Source organism: Bombyx mandarina, chromosome 10 (genome assembly GCF_030267445.1).
Source record: "Bombyx mandarina strain Sakado chromosome 10, ASM3026744v2".
NCBI classification, from domain to species: Eukaryota; Metazoa; Arthropoda; class Insecta; order Lepidoptera; family Bombycidae; genus Bombyx; species Bombyx mandarina.
In genome coordinates, this window is record NC_143217.1 from 2,311,174 (window position 1) to 2,336,713 (window position 25,540).

The 25,540-nt window shown below is 37.5% G+C and overlaps 3 protein-coding genes across 3 annotated transcripts; 2 read left to right on the top strand and 1 right to left on the bottom strand.

The window, feature by feature from the left end:
• Positions 1 to 1,731: 1,731 nt before the first annotated feature.
• Positions 1,732 to 6,781, bottom strand: LOC114249012 (uncharacterized). Its single transcript, XM_089730123.1, has 3 exons — positions 4,468 to 6,781; positions 3,543 to 3,646; positions 1,732 to 3,233 (listed from the first exon to the last, which is right to left on the bottom strand). The coding sequence occupies exons 1-3, from the start codon at positions 6,773 to 6,775 to the stop codon at positions 1,752 to 1,754; spliced, it is 3,894 nt and encodes a 1,297-aa protein (XP_089586249.1). The 5' UTR covers positions 6,776 to 6,781; the 3' UTR covers positions 1,732 to 1,751.
• Positions 6,782 to 9,096: 2,315 nt separating this feature from the next.
• LOC114249000 (solute carrier family 25 member 35) lies at positions 9,097 to 24,753 on the top strand. Its single transcript, XM_028182456.2, has 5 exons — positions 9,097 to 9,235; positions 16,573 to 16,862; positions 22,378 to 22,628; positions 23,368 to 23,586; positions 24,400 to 24,753. Exons 2-5 carry the CDS (start codon positions 16,588 to 16,590, stop codon positions 24,591 to 24,593), a joined length of 939 nt encoding a protein of 312 aa, XP_028038257.2. The 5' UTR covers positions 9,097 to 9,235; positions 16,573 to 16,587; the 3' UTR covers positions 24,594 to 24,753.
• LOC149502128 (solute carrier family 25 member 35-like) lies at positions 9,098 to 15,763 on the top strand. Its single transcript, XM_028182455.2, has 5 exons — positions 9,098 to 9,235; positions 9,637 to 9,879; positions 9,971 to 10,297; positions 11,293 to 11,435; positions 12,528 to 15,763. The coding sequence occupies exons 2-5, from the start codon at positions 9,641 to 9,643 to the stop codon at positions 12,761 to 12,763; spliced, it is 945 nt and encodes a 314-aa protein (XP_028038256.2). The 5' UTR covers positions 9,098 to 9,235; positions 9,637 to 9,640; the 3' UTR covers positions 12,764 to 15,763.
• Positions 24,754 to 25,540: the final 787 nt, after the last annotated feature.

Consider the following 25,540-nt stretch of genomic DNA (forward strand, 5'->3'; position numbering starts at 1 on the left):
AATACTTAGGACAAACTGTTCAGCTGAGTTAGCCTAAATTTGAGAAAGTGGCAAATCGTCGAATTTAACTCGGATCGGTAGCGGTTAGAAAATTAGGCAGAATTTTCTCATCCCAAATACTGCAATGAATATTGCCAGTTTTTTTTTTTTTCCTACCTAAGCTGATAGCCTTGAGAGGCTATTTCAGCGTAGCCGTGGCTAGTAGGTGAGCTCACGGGGCTCAAACCTGACGACGATGCTAACACGAACCCTAGCAAGAGCCGTGCTTCGCAGAATCTACCACCGGATCGGAAACGCGACCCACTGAGAAGATCCGGCGAGAAACTCAGTGGGCTGTGTCTGAGAGTTAATTTACTCGTCGAGCCCTTCATCGCAAGCGACGGGTTCGACGAGAACGGTGACCGGTGCTTGAAGTACCTAAAAGCACCGTTAGTGGATCGGGAGGATCCGAGATGACGTGTTTTGGGCGACGTCGACTGCTTTCCATTCTGTCCGCAGGATCGGAAATGGATTGCCAGTAATGACATACAGTGAGAAGAGTCACCCAAGGAGCAATGGACTTTGCTAGGAGTTTCCCTTTGCGATCGAATCTGGAATGATCGGATTCCTACGAATATCATGGTAACTGCCATAGCCCGCAGGATCACGAGGTTGAAGTGACAGCAGCGGGACACTTTGCTCGCAGAACAAATGTCTGCAGGGGTCAAAAAGGGGTCTCGGGTAATGCCCGCGCATCATAAGGTGCAGCATGAGCAGGTCACCCACAACGTGGATCGAAAACCTGTAAAAGGTCGCAGGAATCCACTGGCTGCGGGTGGTGCCTGAGCTAGTTCATCACATTAGTTCCAGTCATTGTGACAAACCTCGGGGTAGTCCTACAAGCAGCAGTGGTAGTCTATAGCCTTATTGACTGACTCAATGGCACAATAGCACAGCGCCCCTGATCCTGAGCTCGTTTATATGAAGTGTATTATTATTATCATTATTTTATTGCTTAGATGGTTATACGAGCTCACAGTCCACATGGTGTTAAGTGGTTACTGGAGCCCATAGACATCTACGACGTAAATCCACCTTAAGATATCAGTTCTAAGGTCTTAGTATAGTTACAATGGCTGCCCCGCCCTTCAAACCAAAACGCATTACTGTTCTGTTCCAGGGCAGAAATAGGCAGGGTGGTGGTACCTACCCGCGCGGACTCACAAGAGGTTCTACCACCAGTAATTACGCAAATTATAATTTCTCGTATTTGATTTTTATTACACGTTGTTATTCCTTCACCGTGGAAGTCAATCGTGAACATTTGTTGAGTATGTATTTCGTTAGAAAAATTGGTACCCGCCTGGGATTCGAACACCGGTGCATCGCTCAGCACGAATGCACCGAACGTCTTTATCCTTTAGGCCACGACGACTTCAACGACGACGTCATTTGTCTCCGATTATTTAGGCTGATGGTGATGACAGAATTTAATTCTGAGCTCTTCAAATTAGAAATAGGCAGATGAGTCTGCGAAGCAGTCATGCATACCAAATTAAACAGCCTTAATATGCAAACAATTAAGATGAAAATATTTTTCACGCTACTTTACAAGCTGGACTTGAAATTAAACACGCTAAACAGATGATTAGTATCTTGCATTTAAGATGCTTATCAACGGCTTTGATTGTTAGACTAAAACTCATGAAGGCTCATATCTTTTTCTTGAGAAACAAGAATAAAACGAAATGATAAAATAGTTTACATCTAATTTAACATTTTGTTAATGATGATTCACGTGTACAATTTGAATATTTCTTACTGAGCGACGAGTCATGCATAGTGAAGGGGGAAATTTTCTTTCTGGGTGTATTTGAGGCTCTGTTAGCTTTCATCGGAGGTTTCAACTCTCTCAGATCATCATATATTTCGAGTCCTTGCATTATTTCGCGATATTTAGCTAGTTTTTTGGGATCCATATACGACATTCCTTGGAACTTAGCCGGCGACTTACTCCTAGTATATTTAACAGCAACGTTCATAACAATTGGGTTCTTCGATTTCGGTACCGAATTAGAAACACTTTTCCGTGTTTTATTTTCGTTATTGAAATTAACTTTTGCAGGGAGCGCTTTTTTACTTTTAGCACCGATCTCTGGAGTTATTTGTGGGCTTTTACCCTTTTCATCGAGCTTACTTTTCTGTACCAAGTCAGGTTTAACCTCTTTGATAATTTTTTTATTACCAATAGTCGATGATGTTAAAGTTGATTTTGATTTACCACTCCTAGCTCCTCTCGACTTGGAGTACCACGCCCATTTTCCATCTTTATCGATGTAGCCATCCACACCAATCTTCAAATTACGACCATTGCTGTCCGTGAAAAAACCCTCTTCGGCAGAGTAAAACATACCATCGGGTCCGGTAAAGTTCATTGGTACCCAACGATTATCTGGACCTATGTATCCATCTTTGTTTATTTCCATCCAGAAATGATCCGGGCCCCAGAAACCACCTAGATCACTGCATTCTTGTTTCCCATCCGGGCCTTTAAAGAACCTTGGTACAGGACTACCATGTTTATCTACTAATTTAACTTTGTAATCCAAATAAGTGTATTGGGTCTCGTTGTCATTCAAGAGCGGAGGGTGTTTAGCTTTTGCATCCCACTTTGCTGCCGGCGGACTGAATTCGATAGTCCATTCGTCACCATCGGTATCGCTACTGGAAACACTAGCTTCGTCAGAGCAGGAGCACGAGTCAATCGGAGGAGTTAGGTTTTCGAGAGGTTGAGTGCTGCAAGGACAATCTGGATCATTGGGGTTTGGCGGTGGAAGCAAACCTATGGCTTGGTTGTACGCTTTCAAACAAATTTCTTGACATTTATCTCTGAATGTGGACTGTAACAATCTACTCTTTCTTCTCGTTTCTCTACGTTCTTTCCTCTCACGACGTTTTTGTATTTTAACTTTTTCTTCTTCCGTTTTACCAATAGTGTAAACTAGAGGTTGTTTTTCTTCGTAAGGAAATTGGTGAACTAAACGTTCTTTTGAATACTGTTTTAGAACTTCCATCTGTACTGTGTACTCTCCGTCTTTTTTCGTAACCACAATTGTCGGTTTAAGCTCTATCTTTTTCTTTCTTTGCTGCTGGGCTCTCTTTTTCTTGGCTAAAACATCGACACCTTCCCTCAAAGCTCTGTATCTCCTTACCAATATTTTATTAGCTGCTCCTGGTTTCCATTTAGGCCTTGGCTGTAAGTCATTTATTTGTATAATTAAAACTATAAAAGGTTCAATGTTTTGTTTATTCTTTACAACCTTCCAAATATTTGACTAATATAATATTTAAAAAATCTCAAAATTTCGCAAGTAATTTAATTTAAGATTACTTATCTATCTATCACTTAATGCGTGACTATACAAACCACAGAATATTGAAAATATTAAAATTTATTCCACAAAATATTTAACCATTATATTTTAAGCTTTATAAAATATCATTAAGTAAATAACACTGAGCTGCGACTCTTGTACACCTTAAAAAAACTAATGAAATCTCACCTTCATTCCTGGTATGTCTTCTGCCGTCCAATTCCATCCCATGTTCTTTGGAACAGGAGGATATGGATACCTGATTTCCTGTTTCTTTTCAACTACAACTGGTTCTAAAAACAATAACTTTATTATTTTTATTGATTTATGAAAGAGCCCTTAGGCATCAAAACATGAATACCGTCACTCAACCCGAGACATTGAGTCGAAGTCTCCATTCTTTTTTTTTATTGCTGAAATGGGTGTACGAGCTCACAGCCCACCCGGTGTTAAGTGATTACTGGAACCCATAGACATCTACAACGCATATGCGCCACTCACCTTGAGATATACATTCTAAGGTCCCAGTATAGTTATAACGGCTGCCCAGCCCTTAAAACCGAAACACATTACTGCTTCACGGCAGAAATACGCAAGGTGGTGGTACCTACCCGTGCAAGATCTTACCACCAATAAATACGCAAATTATAATTTGCGGGTACGATTTTTTTACACGATGTTATTCCTTCACCGTGGAAGTCAATCGTGAACATTTGTGAAGCACATATTTCATTAGAAAAATTGGTACCCGCCTACGGGATTTGAACACCGTTGCATCGCTAGGTATGATTGCACCGGACGTCTTATCCTTTAGGCTACGAAGACGATGCTTGGTACCCATGTTATGGCAGCCCCGCTATACCTGAAACGCTGACTACTTTGTAGCACAAATAGGATAGTGCCAGGTCATTATACCATGTTCATCTTCCAAAGGATCTTCAAAGGAACATCCAAGTTTATCCAATAAAGTACAAAATTACCATAACACTATATTCTTTGCCTACTTCAACACTGCTGCTAATATACTCGTACATACAAATTTACTAATTGATGGCTTATATGTATAAATAGCGGCAAATATTATTTAACAATTATTATTTCAAAAAAAACTAACGTTCTTCTTCTACATTTGCCGTGAACTTTCCGATTTTCTTCTTCTCTTGTTTAGGTTTTTTTGTTTTAGTCTCTTCTTCCTTTTTGTCTGTAAAACTTTTCGCTGAACGCGAACTGGCCAACTTTTTATCCGATGAAGCTCCAGTCTTGGAAGCTGTAGTTTTCATGCTTTTAAGACTAAGTGTGTCATTCTGCTTCTTCTTTTCATCTTCTTGAGGCCATGGGCTATTAACCTTAATGTATTTTTTGTCATATAACTTATGGTACACAGGGCAAGGGTGAGGCTTAGCAAATTCAGGCTGATCTTTCATATCAGTACCTAAGCTCTCATAGCCACCGCAAACAGCACAATACGTGGTTTTGTTCGAAAATTTAAAATCGCAAACACAATCGCAGTAACAAGGATCATCAATGTCAACTTTGCTTTTCTTCTGTTGGCTTAAGTCAACAATAAGGTCTTTGACTTTCTCAGCAACATCGCAAGTCTTCACACCACATGAATTGTATATGTTAGCAAGGTCTAGTACAACATCGCTGTCAGCTGGACTTGGGGTCAAATTAGCTTGTTTCGTACGACACGAGGGTGTCTCACATTTGGAGTCGTCTGTATCCTTCGTCATAGCGGCGGAAGAGCAAGCACTTTTTGAGCATAGAGTTTTCTGCGAAGCTTTGACGCTCGGGCAGCTACTCGAACAATACTTAAAATTTGAAGATGAAGATGCTGGTGAATTCGTTGCACTTGTTTTGTTATCTTGTCCGTGTTCGACGGTACAGTAATAAACTTGAAAAACTCGTTCACTTGGTTTCTTGAATGGACATTCTTGCCCATCACATTGACTAGCTTCGCTATCGCTTTCATCGCACGCTTTTTCGCAGAGAGAATCGCATGATTTCTTTTTAGTCAAAGCTTCCTGCATTTGTTTTACACATGCACACTGAGTAGAAAGACCTTCTAGAGTAGTTCCTCGAGTGAAAGGCCCTTCGTGACGCAAAAACTCTTGTATTTTTGCTGCAAGTGTACACGTTTTGCTGCCACAGGGACCAACTATTTCATTGATATTGAATTCTCTGTTGTCTTCTTCAACTAAATTTTCAATATATGCTCTGATATCTCGAGCGATTCGACAATCAGGCCTGCCACAAGGACCACGTATATTAGCGACGTCAAAACTGACGCGTCCTGTTCCTCCAATTTTGCTTGTATCACCTTTTGTACAGATAGGGCATGGTCCACTCTGTACTTCGTTTCTGAATTGCTCGGCTAGTTTGCCTTCCGGCCATGCAGTCTCTTTACAATAACATAGCCTATCAATATCAGTAGCTCGAATCCTAGGTCTTATGGTGGGACGAGGAGTTAGCATTCTCATATTATCATTACAAGATACGATTATGTTTCGCACGTAATCAATAATGAAATTAACATCTGGACATTTTTCTGGTGCTTTATATAATGAATCCGGAGGCTTATCGGCTTTCCCCATGCAACAGTAGTCACCTTCCTTAAAGAAACTCAAGTTAGCTCCCGGAGCGTTTTTGTAATCTGCATAAACTATTTTAGGGTCGGTTTTTGGCTTGTCAACGACGTAATTATTGTCTATTTTGTTACTATTTTCTTCGAAAATTTCATCTGTAGTCTTCATGGTACACATGTAAGACGTAGTTTTAGAATTTATACCGGTATACAGATACTTTTTCACAGCTGGATCTTCTGTCAAAGTCCGAAAAGCCACTGTTACTCTATCAGACAAATACGAAAGCTTTATTTGGATGCCTAATTTTGCCATAAGTTTTGCTGTACCTTCCTCAAACACATTATATTCTTCTTTTAAGGTTACGGGCGGTGGCTCTTGGCAATTGTAGATTTTTTCCAAATAAGACAAGAACATAGGATCCCAGGGAATGAAAGTAGCACCAATGAAAGCCAAATTTTCTTCTTTACTCCAAAGAGAAACTTCCATGGGAAATTTCTTCATATTTTGTAAAAGAAATTCTGCGGTACTCGAGAAGAGTACTGATTGGCCCGACTGTATGGCTGGTTCTGGAGGAGGTTCTTCCACTTTACCTTTACCTTTACCTTTACCTTTCTTTCCTTTTTTAGGAGCAGCTTTTTTCTTTCCCTTTTTCCCTGGTGGTTCGGGCGGTAAAGGCGGTGGTTCTGGCATTGTTATATGCATTTGTTTCGGATCTTTGAGTTCGAGAGAAAATATATCTGCAAAATCACTCCTAATAACCAGATGTCGGCTTTGAACCAAACTCTTTACACTTTCGACGACAACCTCGAATAAAAACATGGCATTGCTAACGGCCATTTTTTAAATACATTAAAATGGGCTGCATACACTTTTTTACATTACAACTTTAAAATTTAGCGATTTTTATTATATTTGTTTTCCTTTTTTTGTTAAAATAACATGTTTATCACAATGACAGGTGAACTATGAAAGTATGAAAATATATCAATAATGTAAAAGATTTTAATCAAAATATTAAAAAGGTTGCTAATATTGAAAATGTGATGAGTTATTGGTTAGATGATTCTATAATTTATTTCGTTATACTTATCGTATACCTTGAACAGTCTGGTTCGAATAAATGGTACAAGGAAAACATCGCAACATGATGTTAAGGCATCAGTTGATTGTCTATAGACACTGGGTAGTATTAATTATATTACCCATTTTTCACTTCTTTGTCCAATGACTTTCTTAATCCACTGAGGGCTGCTCGTTTTTTTTCTGTGGCGTCGTTATAGTCATGATAGCAGTATCATCTAGAAATGTAGTTATGTTTTTATTTTATTTCGATCACAAACTTACAATAACATGTTATAGGACTAGGCTTAGACATTCCTTTGGAGAACTCCAGCCTTAACTTTATCCAGTTACGAATACTAACGAAAGTATACGTATTCGTATGTCTTACTCTGTTACTAAGATATGATTCTGTAAGATCATATAGTTTAGATAGCATCTATCGAGCTTTATGAATTAAATCTTTGCGCCAAGATCTCAAAAGCCTTCACGACATCTAGCTCCGCTCGTAGTTAAAATAGCCCCTTAGCCTACCAACGAGTAAAAAAAAAGAAATCTAGAAATATTGCGTACGCGTAGTATCGCTATACCTGTTAGAAATGTGTGTTCAAGTACAGAGTAATTAAATCGTATCGTAAAGAGAATGTAAAACAAAATTAAATTAAACAAAACAAAAAAAAACACTAAACATGAAAAGCGAAAAACAAGTGATATTAGTAGTTATTTCAGGCGGGGATAAGCAAAGAAATAAATAAATACATATGTATTTTAAACATATCCATATATAAACACCACTTTTTTTTTCCTACCTATGCTGATAGCCTTGAGAGGCTATTTCAGCTTCTCCTTGACGTGTGGGTGAGCTCACGGGGCTCAAACCGGGAGCGTTGCTAACATTGGCCCTAGCAAGAGCAGTGCTTCGCTGAATCTACCACCGGATCGGAAACGCGACCCACTGAGAAGATCCGGTGAGGAACTCAGTGGGCTGTGTCTACGGGTTAATTCACTCGTCGAGCCGTTCGTCACAAACGACGGGTTCGATGAGGACGGTGACCGGTGCTTGAGGTACCTAAAAGCACCGTTAATGGATCGGGAAGATCCGTAATGACGTGTTTAGGGCGACGTCGACTGTTTACCGTTCGGTCTACAGAATCGGGTATGAAACACCACCAATTGAACGATAAGCTTTTATAGAAAGCTACTACTACTACTACTACTACTTCTGGCCCCACTGATAACCTCACAGCTGATTCTCAATTGTATTATTTATCTGTGGATTTTGTCAATTTACTGGCTCAAGGGATGTCAAAAGTCCCAAGTATCGAACTGAATCGCATCAAACTTTTATGCAAATATCGATTTCGGTATTTATGTTTTCAATTAAATTTTAATGAATCGATGCCATTTTAAAGAAGTTATTGATATTGAATACAACATACATTAAACAATTATATAATTAATATCTCATATCAAGAACAACGATAAATAATCTAGTTAATTATAAATCAAACCTAGGATACTGATAAGTTTTCGTTTCTTCTTCAACTTTCTGAGCATTGCAATTGGCTGCAATATAATTGTTGTCGAGTTTATAAATTTCTTCAAAAAAATCGTAAAATACATACAGTTGTGTTCTGCAATATGAAAAATAATATGCAGCGAAAGTTGAAGTTAACTTATTTGAAATTGTAATCAATTGGGATGGAATGAAATAAAGGATCAGTAAAGTGTTGTTGCTGCTACTGAGACTTCAGTGGACTTTTTGGAAAAGCCCTAGATGCCACGTCCGGCGCCATTCCGCCATTATCCCGCATTTTGCATTTTATAGAAGCTAAGAAAAAACATTAAATTAAGAAAATTAAACAATTCACACAAAGATGTTACTCCCGAACCTGCCAAAAAGACAATATTCAGTTTATTGGTTAGAAAAAAAAACGTACCTACAAAAAGTTTGTGTAACTTTTCAACGCATCGATCTTATCAAGTATTATATATACCTTAAAATCGATACACATATCGAACTAAAATGAATATAGATCTCGACAGGCCTACTTTGACGTCCAAATGACGCAGTTCACAAAATGTTATGAAATAGATAAAAGTGCCTTTATTCATATTTCAAATAGTTTTTCCACATGATTCTTTAGTATAAAAAGTCACACGATGTGTGCTCATGAACTTCTAATGAAATTAATAAAGATGAACACTCCTTATCTTTTATGATAGTTTCTTAAATAGGTAAGTTTTGTTTTACAGAATTTAAAAGGTGTTTGTGTGATATTTTGTACACTTTGATAAGAGTTTTTGTTCCGCAATATCATAATTTCTGTGTCATTAATATAACTGTAACATTCACGTTTATTTTATGGTAAAAAAATGCAAATTCATAATTCTAAAATATTTCTGTAATTAGGCTAAATAATTGCCAGTGTTTTTTTTTAAATGACAATCTTTAAAAATTATAATGAAGTAAAAACTTTAAGAGATATTTTTCTCTCCTTCTCCGTTTCCTTTTTGATGATTCAAGTGTGATTGGTTGTGATTTTTTTAAATTTAACAAAATGCTTGTGTAATATTTGATTTTATCAATTTTAACACGTTTCGCATATTACATAAAGAGCTAAGTGAATATTTCCTAGTACAATGGACTTCCTTGTGGGCGGTGTAGCGGGAGTGGGTGCTGGTTTCTTCAGCAACCCATTTGATGTTGTGAAGACTCGAATGCAGCTCCAAGGCGAGCTTAGAGCCAGAGGTCAGCATGCAGTCTATTACAAAAACATTCCACATGCAATGTATACAATAGTGAAACATGATGGAATAACAGCACTGCAGAAAGGTTTGGTGCCAGCTCTATGGTTTCAGTTGGTTGTTAACGGAGTAAGGTAAGAAAAGAATACTAGCTATTAATTAATTTTTTTATTTAAAAAAAAACCATATTATACTGTAGTATTTTGTGACTTCATTCAATTTTAGGCTAGGAATATACCAACAAGCAGATAACCATGGCCTTCTAAGAGATGAGCAAAACAATACGAAATTCCTAAACAGTTTACTTTTTGGATGCATAAGTGGTATGTCTGGAGCCTTCTTTGGCAGTCCATTACAGCTTGTGAAGACTCAATTGATGTCATATTCTTCGGATAAAATTGCTGTTGGCACACAACATGCTCATAATGGGATGTTCTTTGCTCTAAGTAAGATATACAAGAAGAATGGCCTATCTGGTTTATGGAGAGGAGCCCATGGAATGATGATGAGAAACTCAATAGGATCGGCTGCCCAGATATCTTCATATGCTGTGTAAGGCAAGATTTTGTTTGTCTGTTCAATTCATGTTTGGTTCTTCCTTATTATATTGAAGAGAGAAAAGCTATTTGGTTTAAGCGACAATCTTGCAACTTTTTGGGAGAGCAATTTCAAGCTTAAAATTTGGAAAAAATTAAACAAAAAAATCTTCACCTATTTGAATTAAGTAAACTAAATTGAAGTTGAATTAAAAACAAACTATTGATGCTAATACCAAATAAATACACCTTTAATTACAAAGATATATGTTGCATATTAAGTGAAATATTGCTTAAAACAAATGGCCTTTTACCCCTTGATATAGTAATGTCATTAATTGATTGTTTACGAACAGACAATTCCATCATCTTTCCTATTACCGATTTTAGTTTCATTAATGTTAAATATAAAAAACTTCTTCACTGCTGTTGTTGTTTAATTTAGTTTTAGTAATTTAATTAATAGATCATAAGTTAATAAGGATTTTATTTTGTTATATTAGATTTATCTTTGCTGTCAATGCTGATGACAAATAAACGAAAAATTTGTGATTTTAATCTAGATTAAATCCATTCATTAAAAAGCATAATGGAACAGTTTCCTAACATGACAGATTACTTGGTCATGTTGGTGATAGATCATCAATGGCAATATATATTTAACATTCTTAATTTGACTAATATTATTTGCTCTGCATGCAATTTAAAATCAGCTGACAGGTGGGATGTCTACCATAACTAAGGGTTACACAAAAATTCCTTAGAATAACAACAAAACATTCTCGAGATTGGAAGCTTTTAAATTCTGTAAAAATCGCATCAATACATTTGTTGTTTTTATCTATTTCAATTTGTGTATTAATGTCATATCTGATCATCGATCATCAGATTCTCATTCATTTTTATGAGATATATTATTATGATTTTCTGCTTAAATTAAGATATTGCTTCATTCCATTTTCTACTCTCCATTACGCCTTGTATAAATAAAACATTAACAAATTGTTTTAGATGCAAAGAATGGATGGACAATAACAACATGTTCCAACAATCAAAATACCTCTCTGCATTTGTTGCAAGCAACATCGGTGCCCTCGTGAAGACTGTATGGTTAACACCAATGGATGTTATAATGACCAGACTGTATAATCAAAGTAAGAGCTTATTTTCTCTGTTAATCCACAGTCATATGAGCTTATTTCAAGTGTTTTTTTTTAATGAAAATATATGAACAGTCCCAAAACTAGTACGCCTCCTCGTCGAACCCTCCGCTTGCGACGAAGGGCTCGACGAGTAAATTAACCAACAGACACAGCCCACTGAGTTTCTCGCCGGATCTTCTCAGTGGGTCGCGTTTGGTGTTTCCAAACGGTGGTACATCCTGCGAAGCACTGCTCTTGCTAGAGTTAGTGTTAGCAACGTCGTCAGGTTTAAGTCCCGTGAGCTCACCTTCTTGTTAGGTTACGCTGACATCAAGGCTATCCTCTCAAGCTCTCTCTCATCTCATCTCTCAAGACTATCAGCTTAGGTAGGAAAAAAAGGATGCCTTTGCTGTTGCTGCCGCAAACATACAGTACCATAAAACCATAACTATGTAAACCAAATAATATGTTTCCCAAACGTACCGACATTATTTCAAACATTATTATTTAACCATGAAATATATCGAGAATTCAATAAAACTACAAAATCATAATAAGAACATGTAAAATAATAGTGAACGAAACATAAACAACTTAAAAATCTTTAACACTAAAGACTTTAACCTCGAATTTGAAAAACTGCGACACGACAGAGAGTAAATACTAAATACAGAGACCAATGAGACAATAATTCAATCTCTTTTTTTTCCCTACCGATTCTGATAGCCTTGAGAGGCTATATCAGCTTCGCCCTAACGTGTAGGTGAGCTCACGGGGCTCAAACCAAAGTGTTGCTAACACTGGACCTAGCAAGAGCAGTGCTTCGCAGAATCTACCACCGGATCGGAAACGCGACCCACTGAGAAGATCCGGCGAGAAACTCAGTGGACTGTGTCTATGGGTTAATTCGCTCGTCGAGCCCTTCGTCGCAAGCGATGGGTTCAACGAGGACGGCGACCGATGTTTGTGGTACCTAAAAGCACAGTTAATTGATCGGGATCAATCTCTCGTCTTGTATTAATACACAACAATGTAATCAAAACATATCCTCTAAGAATCTGTCCTGAATTGAATATAAAGTGCATAAACACAATTTGTTTCTAGACGTGGACGCTAGCGGCAACGGCGTCCTCTACAAAGGTATAATAGACTGCGCTCAGAAGATAACCAAAACTGAAGGGATCCCGGCCTTCTATAAAGGTATGGGCCCTTCGTACTTACGGCAAGCCCCGCACACAGTGCTACTGCTAGTATTCTGGGACATCCTCAAAGATCTACAAAAGAAAATAACGAACGAATCTAATATTATAAAAAACGAAAATTTACGATTGAAAAGTTGATGTGTCAAATTAGAAAATCGTCTTTCACTTGCTTGTGATGTTTTATAGCATTGTTTAATATCTTTCAGCAATACAACTTAAACTTAATAATTCTTGGGCTGTCCTTTCGGTAGTAGGTTTAAACTCTTACAAGTTATACTCTCAAGAGTCTCAAGTAGTTTACAACAAACCTTTTTGCCGCTCAAATTTTAGACTTGAAACAAAAAATCTGATTTAGTACTTAGCATTGTTATATATTGTATTATTTATGTATTTTAAACGTCTACAATCCTTTATGCGTCAATCGACGTTCATAGTTCACATAATATTACAGTTTACCAAAGATTACTTTGATACGGCGCCGTGTCAAATATAAACTGATATAAAATACCACATGCTACATGTATTTAATCAGAATATTGTAGTTATTAGATCTATCGATATCTATCTATCTTTCAGCCCACATAGATCCAATGCTGGACATAGGACTCGATAGCCTCACCATAAAAACTATGAAAACCTAAAATATGTTAAGTAGTGCAAAGATAAACATATGTTTCGGTCTTCACATATAATAAAATAGCTTCAATAGGTAGTTCAAAGTTAAATACTCTACTTGAAGAATAATTCAAAACTTGACAGTTATAAAGTGTGGTTATAAAAGCAGGAAGTAATCTGTGTCATTTAACACCTCTAACAATATTTGATTCCAAAATCAGCGTGCCCAAATGCAACGGCAATCGACTTAAAAATTATATCGCGCGTATATAAAAAGTATATATATATAGTATATAAGTATAATACTTTGAACACCCAGGTATTATAAAATGTAATTCATTTTACAGAATCTCAAAGAAATTTAAAAGCTTGTTACATTACTTAAAAATGATTATTTTAAATCAGATAACATGAAAGGCTTGCAGTTAGAATCATTATGCTTCATCAAATAACCAGTGTAATCCACGTGATTTCTTTATCAAGATATTAGTGGGCCTTTAATTTATAGTTGGAATATTTGAGGCTCGCAACGAATATTTTAAGTTGTACATGCGTATATAAGTGACTTTAACGGTTTTATTGATATCCATGCGACCTTTAAAATAAGATTCCTTTAATAAAATATATCAAAGATACACGTAGTCGTAACTGCTGAAAAAAAATAATCACGAACAATGTCGTTAACAGTTTTAAAAATAAAAACGATCATTTTAGCGATACTGGTCTTAGAATTGACTTGATTGCTTTTAAAAGCTGAATCTCTGTGACTGCAGAGCACATGCTAATACTAGCCGCTACTGTATCATACAGTATGTTTTTTTTTGAAGTATCAACGCTTCATTATGTAGAGATATATCTCTAATTATGATCAAACAACACTAAAGCTTTTATGTGATTGTAATTTTATTTTAATTCTATATATATCAGTGTATTGAATAACCTAGCATTCTTTAATGAATTTTAAGATTCATAAATTCTTAGTTCAATAAGTAGCTCGAAGTGGTTGCGCCAATATTGTACATCGCCAAATTTTTATCGCATACTCAGTTCTCACAGATCTTTCTATGTGAAAGGATACGCAATTTTAATTTTATTTAATAAGGCTTCCTTATTAATATTGTTATTAATAATAATAATAATGGACGAAATCAAAATTCATCACAATAACAAAAGCGCTTGAAAAATATTCATTCATAGATCTTATTGAAGATGTAATCAGATTATATAGTTCAGATCTATAAGTATAATATAGGTAGATATAATTACCAAGTATATTAGATTAGTATTGCATTAGTACCTGTGATAGAATAGCCTGCCGTTAGTTACGCAAATCAGTGTATGAAAAAAGTATTATTATGATTCCTATAATTTTTTTAATAGAATCTAATTAGTCTGTAGTCTCGTAAATTACAATCTCATAATATATTAAAATGAATATTTAGCATTTAACTGAAAGTACAAATCGATAATTATTAATAGCTGAACCCAAATTACCATTATTTTTTACTTGTTACAATATGAAAACTGTAAATGATGTAGAGATTTACCATCAAAGTATTTTATGAATATTAGAAAAAAATACATAGAACCATTAAAAATGATGAGAAATATTTATTAAAGATTATAAGGACGTGATACATGATACAAGGATATGATATGTTGATAATAATTTAATACCCAGATGTTGGTCATAATTAATAATCGTACTACATAAAACATATGTCAATAATAGACTTATTCACGTAAACCATAGTTTTATTATCTAAGATTCCGACAATTATCTACAGAAGGTAATCAACCTTACGCAATTCAGATAAGTATTTTTTACAATACAGACTTCAACTTAATACAGAATACATTTTCAAGATGAGATTATTTGATTATTAGTCAACTTTTTTATCTGTTTTATTTAGTACATAATATACGCCTAAGGCATCCAAATACAACGTTCCTAAACATCAAAGCTGTTACCTATAAAGTTTAAAATTTTAAAACGCAATACTTTTTAATTATTTTAAATTAAAGATCCATATTTTATTAATAGATAGTACATTTGTAAATAGCAGATTGTAATTTAAACAAAAAAACAGATGCTTTCAAATGTTTTCCGAATTTCCCGCCGAAATACTCGAAACTGTCATTTGACGTTAAACGTCACATTTACCTAATGTCGGTTGATGTATCAGAACCTTTCACTGTAACCTTGAAAAGTCACGTGTAATGTAACAAAGTTGTATTCACTCTCGCTCTAGTAAAAGTGCGGCAATTTTTGTTGATTTCTTGTTGAGTTGATTCTTTGTTAATTTCCGATGTGAGCTATTTATTATTAGAATTGTTAACTTTTATACCAAACACGAAAATCTTTGGTCGTCTGCAAAACTATTTACAAAAATATTTGTTAATATTTTTATGTTGTTGAATAGTGTTTAAGCTGTTAATAGCCGAGCTAATTGAATAAAATTTTCAATATAACTATATTGTTGTGTTGTAATTTTATATGTTAAATAAATTTGTTGAATCATATTCTGTTGTTTATTTTAAAACTTTATGAAATAAATTTTAAGGATCGTCTACTGTGGTTGGCGCTACGATTCTTCCTATTCATGAAAAAAAGTATAAATGCTTCCGAGAGATTTGTGTTACCAATATCATCAAATCATTAAATAACTAATTTCAAAAATTTTAATTGTTTTCAAATGGTCATTGAGACTATTTTTGGAATAAGATTTCATTGAATCATTGTTTTAATAACTTTAATATAGTTTAGAGGTCAACGACAAAAACTATTATACATAAAACCATATAAAGGGATAAAAAAATTAAATTCCTATGCTTGTGACGTCAGATTTATATGAATTGTTTTTATAAGATACTAGTCAAAAAATGGCTACGCTGTGAATATTGCTGAATTAAAAAAAATCGCGCTTGTTATTACCTACTACTTTCGATGACGCTCTTTCAGAAACAATCTGGGAAATGCCAACTTTTAACTGAACTAGGTGAGACGGACCGAAAACAAAACCAAACGAGTTTACCACTAATATTATTCCCTTGTCTATTGAACAGCAACAAACTAAGTTTCTGCGGATATCTACTAGTTGGACTAGCTATTAACAGTGCTAATCTTATGTCTCAGTTTAGGTAGCAGTGGGCTCAGGTCACTATTAAACGTCTAATGGGCTGTCTGCAAATGCCCTTCTTAGCAAAAGAAAGATCTTAGAAGAAAGATGCTTATCATCAAACCTGAATACACTGCCACAATTTGCTCAATGCTACTATAGTAATATCAACGAGTATACACGCGTCACACAATTTAACGGTTGCATTTCCAGGAACAATTTCGCAAAATGGCTGCCAGACAAGATGGCGTCGGCCGTGATGTCACAGATCTTTTGATGGGTGGAGTTTCTGCTATGTTCGCAACAATGTTCACAAACCCTATAGAGGTGGTAAAGACTAGACTTCAACTACAAGGAGAAATGAAAGCTAGAGGCCACCATGCTGTGTTTTATAAAAACGTACCTCACGGGCTGTTTGTGATAGCTAGAACTGAGGGTATGGCTGCTCTACAAAGTGGATTACCGGCTATGCTTGGGTTCCAGTTCTTTTTGAACACATTTCGGTGAGAAATTTAAGGATGTAATAAATTATGTATACGTCGACGGGTGAAGGCTCTTTGGTTAAAACCATATTGTTGCAAATTTACAGGAAAGTCATTTAACGTTGAAAATTTGGTAAAAACATAATAAAAAAAAACTTCTTCAGCTATTTGAATGTGGTAAACATAATTGAAGTTCAATTAAAAGTATCGAATTGTTGATACCAATACCAAATAAAACGGACCTTTAATTACAAAAATAAATGTCGCGTAGTAAACGAAGTCTAGCTTAAACCAAATAGCCTTTCACACCTCGATATGTATAACCATACCTTAAAATCATGTTTGCTTTATAATATTACGGTTTTACATAACAATAAAACCGATATTATGTGCCGAGAAGGAAAACATACAGCATTGTATTATGAAGAAGCAGTGTGTACTTAGCTTAGATTCCTTGTCTATGTCCAACCATAGACCGTCAATTTAGTTCCATCTTTAGCCGCTAGGTGCTGCCAGCAAGTATAAAGGGAGCGCAGCCATCTTTGATCTTCATAGTCTTCACCAGGAAGAACTTCCTGCAATGCTGTATGTTTTCCTTCTCGGCACATAATATCGGTTTTATTGTTATGTAAAACCGTAATATTGATGTGCCTTTGGAAAACATACAGCATTGTATTATGAAGACGTGTTTGTTATCTGCTGGTGAAATTATTAAGCACAACGCTATGATGAAATAGGTAAAGCCATAATAAAATTATGAAGCGCAATGATAATGTTCATAATTTATATAATTGTTAAATCGAAAAAACAGTTGTTAAGTTCCACGTTAATTCAATAATTAAAAAATATTTATAAGTTTGTAATAAACATTTTATCTTGTATATACAAGAAAATGTATAAATTGTATAAATGATGTATATACATCATGTAGAAGTAAATGTGTTGAAAAAAAGAATCGTGAGGATCTTTACGAAGCTCTATTATTCGGCAATAATTATTGTAAACGTTTGGATGATTTGCAATTGCCTCTAGAAAGTATTTCGTCCATTGGTTCATTATCAATCCATCTCAGAGGCTACTGCTGATCTACCACTTCTTAGAGATGCGTTGATGCCATTACCTCGTAAGGTTGAACGAAGACCAGTTTCCAATTACAGTACGGGATGCCGCTTTTGTGACAACACACATAGTTAGAAAAAAGTCCTTACGAATCTTACCGGGCATGTCTTTAGTTTCATGTTTAGAAAGCACTTATGCAGATTATTGACGAAAATGGATTTCAATTTTAGACCCAAAGACTGGTATCAGAAAGATGTTTTTCTCTGTTATCAAAGAAACTGTCTTTAGAAATGTTGAGCAAAGTAAGGTCATTAACTCTGCGTCCCGTAGCCAGCAACATGGTTGTTGGTGTCCTTCAAGCTACATTGAGGCGTGATGTGGTGGCTGGGTTTGAAGAAAACCAGTTTAGAACTATTCTCGGATCTCATGTGAATGGGACTACACTTAGTAAAATTGTAATAAGTAGTTGAATTTTGTTTAGCTATTCCGATGGCTTTTTTAAAATAGCAATTTTTATTAGAGAGCTTGAGAATGTTTGCTGTCCTACATGTATTTCGCACACAGAAAGTTGACAGCGCTGCTTTATGATGCAGAAGGATTGTTTTATAGGCAAAATTTTCTTTTTGGAAAAGAAGAAAGAATTTGGCAACATCTGCAGACTTAGGATCAATTTTAAAACTGTAGCACCATATGCACCATCTTCTAGTTGCTGGTAAGTATGCTGACAAAGTGGATTGACACCAGCTAATTTTCAACAAATCTTCTCCTGTTTAGACCAGTCATTATTTGTACAACCTCCCCCCCCCCCCCCCTTCTAAGCTTTCAGGGTTAATGTTTAACCTGTGGAGGAGGCAGGTTTTGGATTTCGTGCGAGTTATCTAGCGTTCGGGATCTGAGGGCTTGGAAACCCAAATGCTTTCGCTCAGTCTGGGAACACTACCAGGTAGGTTCCCTAGACACTGTTGAAGTGAGTCAGTACTTTGGGGAGAAGGTTGAGAGGAGGAATTCTCCATGCTAGTTGCATCCTCTACGGTCTGCTGAAGGTATCCAATCTTGGTCGGCGAATGGGTTTATATCCGGATGACCCCACTTTCGACAAACTTTTGTGGTCACTTGTGGTAAAAAGTGCCATTTCGCAGGTTGATTTCCTCGTGATAGCCTGTCGGCTATGATGTTGTATCTCCCCGAGAGATAAGCTGACAGTTATCTTGAACTTATCGCTTAGGTTTAAAAATCGAAAGGTCAACGTTAGTGAAATACTTTCAGATTCATTTTGATTGTCACTACCATTGCAAATAGCTCTTTTGTGGGTGAGCCGTTTCTGTTGTTGAGCTGACCATAGACAGGACGTTAATATTTTGTCTAATTGTAACCCCTACCCATGTCCGAAGCTTCCGTTGCCAGGAAATGGTTGGTTTTGGGTCTCGGCAATGTTTGACATGTGGCTCCGCGTCAGCACTGCATTTGTAAACCCTACACATGTCCGAAGCTTCCGTTGCCAGGAAATGGTTGGTTTTGTGTATCGGCAATGTCTAACATGTGGCTTCGCGTCAGCACTGCATTTAATTGTTAACACATGCAGGATGGCCTGTTTTTTACCCCTTTTCTTGAAACTTCGCAAGAAAATTTGCAAGTTAGCATAGATTGATGTAATTCCGTCAGAGTTTGAGCTAGGATGTTGTTGAGTGGCCACTTCGTTTCTCGCAATTTTCCATCGAATCCCTAGACATGTCATCTCTTGAACCAGTGTACTAATTGATTTTTTGTAAGGCTGACTTGGCAGCCCAAATAATCCAAGAGCTTTACAGCTTATGTGGCCTGAAGACTCAACTTGGACTTCTTTTGATGGACCTGGTGGGATTTGCGTAGGTGGGATAACACTCAACATCCCTTTGCACGCAATGTTTCCGCGACCGAGCATGCTATGCAAGCAAAAAAGGTGTATTTGTCTTCATGGACCAAGAAAAAGTCGCGTAGGTAGGTTAACATTTGACTTCCCTATGTACGTAAGGTCTTCGCGACCGAGCATGCTATGGGAGCAAAAACGTTTATTTGTCTTGGTGAAACAAGATCATGTCGTGTAAGTAAGCTAGCACTTCGATTTTGCACGCAATGCCTCCGCGACCGAGCATGCTGTGGAAGCAAAAAGGTGTATTTGTCTTCAAGGACCAAGAGAAAGTCGCGTAGGTACGTTAACATTTGACTTCCCTATGTACGCAAGGTCTCCGCGACCGAGCATGCTATGGGAACAAAAACGTTTATTTGTCTTGGTGAAACAAGATTAAGTCGTGTAGGTAAGCTAGCACTCGACTTTGCACGCAATATCTCCGCGACCGAGCGACCGAGCGACCGAGCACCCTATATAATGGAAATTGACATGCCAGCCCAGATAATCCAAAACCTTCACAGCTTCTGCAGCCTGAAGTTTCAACTTGGATTTGTTTTGGTCGACCAAAAGGAAGTCGTCTAGGTAGACTAGCACTCGAGTTCCTTTTGCACGCAAGGTCTCTGCGACCCAGCATGTTATGGAAGCAAAAAAGGTTAATCCAAAAGCTTCACAGCTTCTGCAGCCTGAAGTTTCAACTTGGATTTGTCTTGGTCGACCAAAAAGGAAGTCGTCTAGTAGACACTAGCACTCGAGTTCCCTTTGCACGCAAGGTCTCTGCGACCCGCATGTTATAGAAGCAAAAAGATGTGGCTCTGAAGCCAGACCGAAGGGTAGGCATGTCATTTCATACTAACTCATAAGAAGGTACCGATTCCTTCCTGGAGGTACTGATACTGGTACCTTGGTACTGATCCTCAAGAAGTATCGACGAAATTTTGCGACTGATACTAGAAAAATATTCCTGAGAAATGTTCAATTCTATCATCCAGTCCCCTGGGTGGAGAAAGTTTGGTACCTAGGTGTCCGAAAACAGGTGTTTTATCTTTACGACCTTGTTCAACTCTCGAAGATCCAAAATTGGACGCATTGATCCGTCGCTTTTCTTCCGCAGAAAAAAGGTAGTTTTTTTTTTTTGTTTTTTTTTTTTTTGTTTTTTTTTTTTTTACGGTATTTGGTAACCATACATGGTTTACAAATTATTACAATTTTGGTGGCACTCAGTGCCTCCCGTCGGTGTCTTCAATTGCCCCCCTCTGGATTGTGCCAGATGTTACAGACTATGATTGTTTATAATGTTTGGCTTACCTTTTGTACGAGATCGTGACAAATAGGATTGTAGCCCTCCGAGGGACTGAATAGATTTCAATTTACTATTATCAAACAAAAATTCCTCAATGAGTGGTGCGTTGGCAACAGGATACTTTGTTAGAGACCACGGAAATTAAACTTTGACGTGTTATTTCTATACATACGGCCCTTTTTTCCGTATACAATTTAAAACGCTTTTTACGGGTAACTTGTACGACGGAGACGATTTGTCAAAGTTTTCAGTAATTATGTTACAAAGATTATTAGTTTAAATCTGTTGTGTTTTTGTCAAAATTTCCGTATTGACGAGATCAATTTGTTTACAACATTTTTCGTTACATTCAATTGTTACACACAGTTGATGCATTATTAGATTTACAACGTCACTGACCTGGTGGGATAACGAGCCGATTCGAAGATCGACCGTTACCTTTGAATCCCGTCGTTTCTTACGCAGAGACTCCTTTTGTTCTTTTTCGCTTGACGAGCTGTTCGAACGCGAGGCGTCTCCATCGCGTCTCGCCTGGACATCTTCCCTCTCGGAAATTATGGAGCTTGACTCAACATCACCTCCAACAGATGACGCGTGATTCATGGCGTCCGATGATAGGATTGGTAAATAATACTCGTAATGATTGCAAAATAACACTCATAGAAACACAAAATAAATATTTTTTGCAATTAATAAGAAGTCGAATAAATATTTGTGGACTTGCGACTTCACAGTACGAAAGTACACAACGCTATGTAGATCAAAGATGGCTGCGCTCCCTTTATACTTGCTGGCAGCACCTAGCGGCTAAAGATGGAACTAAATTGACGGTCTATGGTTGGACATAGACAAGGAATCTAAGCTAAGTACACACTGCTTCTTCATAATACAATGCTGTATGTTTTCCAAAGGCACATCAATAACACGCTATTTATGCAACATCTATACCGGTGTTTTCCAACGTGGAGCCCACGCCCCACAAGGGGGCAATTTGATAATTAAGGGGGGCAATCGCACTAGATTAATATAGACAATCTGTATTCAAATTATTTTAAATTTGAATTTCAGTTTTTAGTTAATTTTTTTTAAATATTACTTACCGTAATATGTGTGTTCTGATAAAAATTTCGTAGTGATTTCGTCCTAAAACCTATCATTTATGTTCCTTAAGTGAACAAATCAATTTTTATGTTAAAAATGATGTATGGGGGCCAAACAATTTTAGTTACGGTGGGGCATAACAAAAAAAATTGGGAAACACTGATCTATACCGCGTATTGGTTTGTTAGGTTGGGCGTTTACCGTATCAGCGAACGACGTGGGCTAACCACGGACAAGTCGGGGCGCACTTCAATCATCAAAGGTGCAACGGCTGCGGGAATAGGTGGAGCCCTTGGATCTATAGCTGGCACCCCGTTCTTCTTGGTGAAGACGAGGCTCCAAGCTCAAGCTGCCAGGGCTATAGCTGTTGGCCACCAGCACCAGCATGCTGGCACCGCGGGGGCTTTAGCTGACATTTATAGACGAGAAGGTATTAAAGGTAAGAACACGAAACAAATAATAGGAGGTTGACAATAGGAAGGTGACGTCAAAAACATTTCTTTAATGAAGACAGATTTATTGTTTAAATTAGTGAACGTGCTCACGGCCCACCTGGTTTTAAGTGACTACTGACACATGAGTTCTAAGGTCTTAGTTTTTACAGTACAACGACTGCCCTACCCTTCAAACCGAAACGCATTACTGCCTCACGGTAGAAATAGGCAGATGGTGTTGGTGGTATTTACGTTGTAGATGTCTATGGGCTCCGGTAATCACTTAACACCAGGTGGTCCGTGAGCTCGTCCACACAACAACGCAAAAAATAAATGAAAAAAGTTAAGATCATGCTTTCCGGTTCGAAGGAAGAAAGTTTTTGTATATAAAATAATTGACATACGATATAAATGATCATATCAAAAATATTACGATGTTTATTATTAATATTAAATAGGAGGTGTATGGAAATGGTAATGCAAGGTAAAGGGGTAAGAGGTCGACCGAAGGAGACATGGATGGAGTGTGTGAATGACGATATGAGAGAGAGAGAGAGGAGTGAGTATTGAGAAGACGGCTGATTGAGCAGAATGGAAAAGAAAGACTCGCTCTGGCGACCCACCTAGTGGGATAAGGTGGGTACAAAGAAATTCCAGTAGGTAGACGCAGAAACGGCAAGTGATATTGGTCAAAGCTAATCATGTCCTAATTATAACCCGGAACGATTTACAACTTCTTGACAGGTTTGTTCAGAGGAGTCTACCCTCAAATACCGCGAGGCGCTGTGGGCAGCAGCTCGCAAATGGTCAGCTTCACCTATGCGAAAGAATGGCTTCGGGCACACGACGTGTTTGTGACGTCACCGCTGGCGCTGTCCTTCGCCGGCGCAAACCTCGGCGGCCTCGTGATGACGCTGTGCTTGAACCCTTTCGACGTTGTCGCTACTAGATTGTCTAATCAAGGCAAGTTGGCCTCAGAACTTTTTCTTAGGTGAACCGACCCTTTCCCCCCCTTTCCCCTCCTTTTTCCTCCTATTCGCTGGTAGCCTAAGGGGCTATTCCAGCTACGGCCCGACGGGTAGGTGAGCTCACGGGCTCAACCTCATCCGGCGAGAAACTCAGTGGGCTGTGTCTATGAGTTAATTCGCTTGTCGAACTCTTCGTCGTAATCGACGATTTCGAAGAGGACTTTTTTTTCTCCCTACTTAATAGTTGGTAGTGGGGCTATTCCAACTTCACGCGGACCAATATGTGTGCTCACGGGCTCAACCTGAGAGAATTGCTATAACTAGCCCTAGCAAGCGCAGTGCTTCGCTGAATCTACCACCAAATCGGAATCGTGACCCATTGAGAAGATCCGACGAGAAACTCAGTGAGCCATGTCTATGGAGAGTTGACTATCACAATAAATTAATGAATATTAAAAATCTAAATTTCAAATTCGATGCTCGAATCCCGTATTCAGATACCAAAGCTTTAATGATATACGTAATTAACATTCACTCAGCAATAACTGTCATGATGAGGGAATAAAATTTTCTAATAAAAAAAACCTACAAAACGTATATTTTGCGTAATTACTGACGGTAGGGGGTTTTGTGAGCCCGCATAGGTAGGTACTGCCATCTGGTCTACTACTGCTGAGAAGCAGCGTAACCTCGACCTAATATCAATGGTTTCCAGTAACCACTTAATATTAAGCGAGCCGTGAGCGAGTTCGCCAATTAATGCAATAAATAAAACAAGACTCTCACAACGTATGTAACTGTACCACAGCTGTGGACGCCCATAACCGCGGGCTGCTGTACCGTGGGATGATCGACTGCTTCGTCAAGATGGTGAGGTCCGAAGGCGCTTCTTCGCTGTACAAGGGAGTCGGGGCCAACTACATGAGGCTCGGGCCGCACACCGTCCTGCTGTTGGTCTGCTGGGACCAGCTTAAGATATTAGAAGACTACTTAAGGAAGTAGTAACCTATTTATTGTTATGGCAATACTAATGTTTTTTTGACGGGTATCACTATTAAATAGTAATACAGACTATGTATTAAATATATACTATTATGTAGTGTTAATAATTAATGTTGAAACGATTTATATGAATTATTAAAAATAATTATGTATTAAACAATTATTTTATTGCTTGTGAACAGTAAACGTATCGGTTCTGTGAAATTTATTTGGTATTGAAAAAAAATTTGCAATATAGCTTTTTTTTTAATCACAAAAACCAACAGACTGCACAAAATTGCCCTAAGGAATAACAAAACGAATTCAATCGCTAAAGCAAAAACAATAAACTACGAACCTTATATATTAATGCATAATATATATACATATATATATATATATATATAGGGAGAGACAGAGAGAGAGAGAGAGAGAATACACTTTATTGCACACCAAAACACAATAATAATATCCAATCTAATTACATATTGAATATTTATGAAGTATAACCATAACTAACATTTTGGGCAAATTCTCCCTCCTACGTCACATAACAACGTTGATGAACGTGGCAACACTCATCAACTAAGCAGGTTCTTGGCTGAGCCTTTTTTTATTGCCCTTATAGGCAGACGAGCATACGGCCCACCTGATGGTGAGTGGTTACCGTCGCCCATGGACTTCAGCAATGCCAGGGGCAGAACCAAGCTGCTTGCTCGCCCACCTGTCCTGGTGAAACTGGAAAGGCACCCGGGTCATTAGTAATCCCCCATTCACAAAAAAAAAAACTAAACAGGTTAGTTCTGCAGCACCCCACCAGTCGTAAACTGCTTTTGTACAAGCAACATAAATAAAACCGAATGTCTGATAACAACAGGGTCTACTTTCCGTTGACGGAATCGGACTCGCAAACACTCTTTATCGCCTTATCAGTGTAGGGGAATGATACCCCGCCCCGCTTAGCTTAC

Excerpts from the sequence above, each read along its gene's own strand:
- LOC114249012 (XM_089730123.1), bottom strand. The coding sequence starts at position 6,775 with ATGGCCGTTAGCAATGCCATGTTTTTATTCGAGGTTGTCGTCGAAAGT. Across the intron at positions 3,647-4,467 it reads GGCAAATGTAGAAGAAGAAC|AACCAGTTGTAGTTGAAAAG; the intron begins GTTAGTTTTTTT and ends TATTGTTTTTAG. Across the intron at positions 3,234-3,542 it reads AAGACATACCAGGAATGAAG|CCAAGGCCTAAATGGAAACC; the intron begins GTGAGATTTCAT and ends AATGACTTACAG.
- LOC114249000 (XM_028182456.2), top strand. The coding sequence starts at position 16,588 with ATGGCTGCCAGACAAGATGGCGTCGGCCGTGATGTCACAGATCTTTTG. Across the intron at positions 16,863-22,377 it reads TTCTTTTTGAACACATTTCG|GTTGGGCGTTTACCGTATCA; the intron begins GTGAGAAATTTA and ends TTGGTTTGTTAG. Across the intron at positions 22,629-23,367 it reads TAGACGAGAAGGTATTAAAG|GTTTGTTCAGAGGAGTCTAC; the intron begins GTAAGAACACGA and ends ACTTCTTGACAG.
- LOC149502128 (XM_028182455.2), top strand. The coding sequence starts at position 9,641 with ATGGACTTCCTTGTGGGCGGTGTAGCGGGAGTGGGTGCTGGTTTCTTC. Across the intron at positions 10,298-11,292 it reads CAGATATCTTCATATGCTGT|ATGCAAAGAATGGATGGACA; the intron begins GTAAGGCAAGAT and ends AAATTGTTTTAG. Across the intron at positions 11,436-12,527 it reads GACCAGACTGTATAATCAAA|ACGTGGACGCTAGCGGCAAC; the intron begins GTAAGAGCTTAT and ends ATTTGTTTCTAG.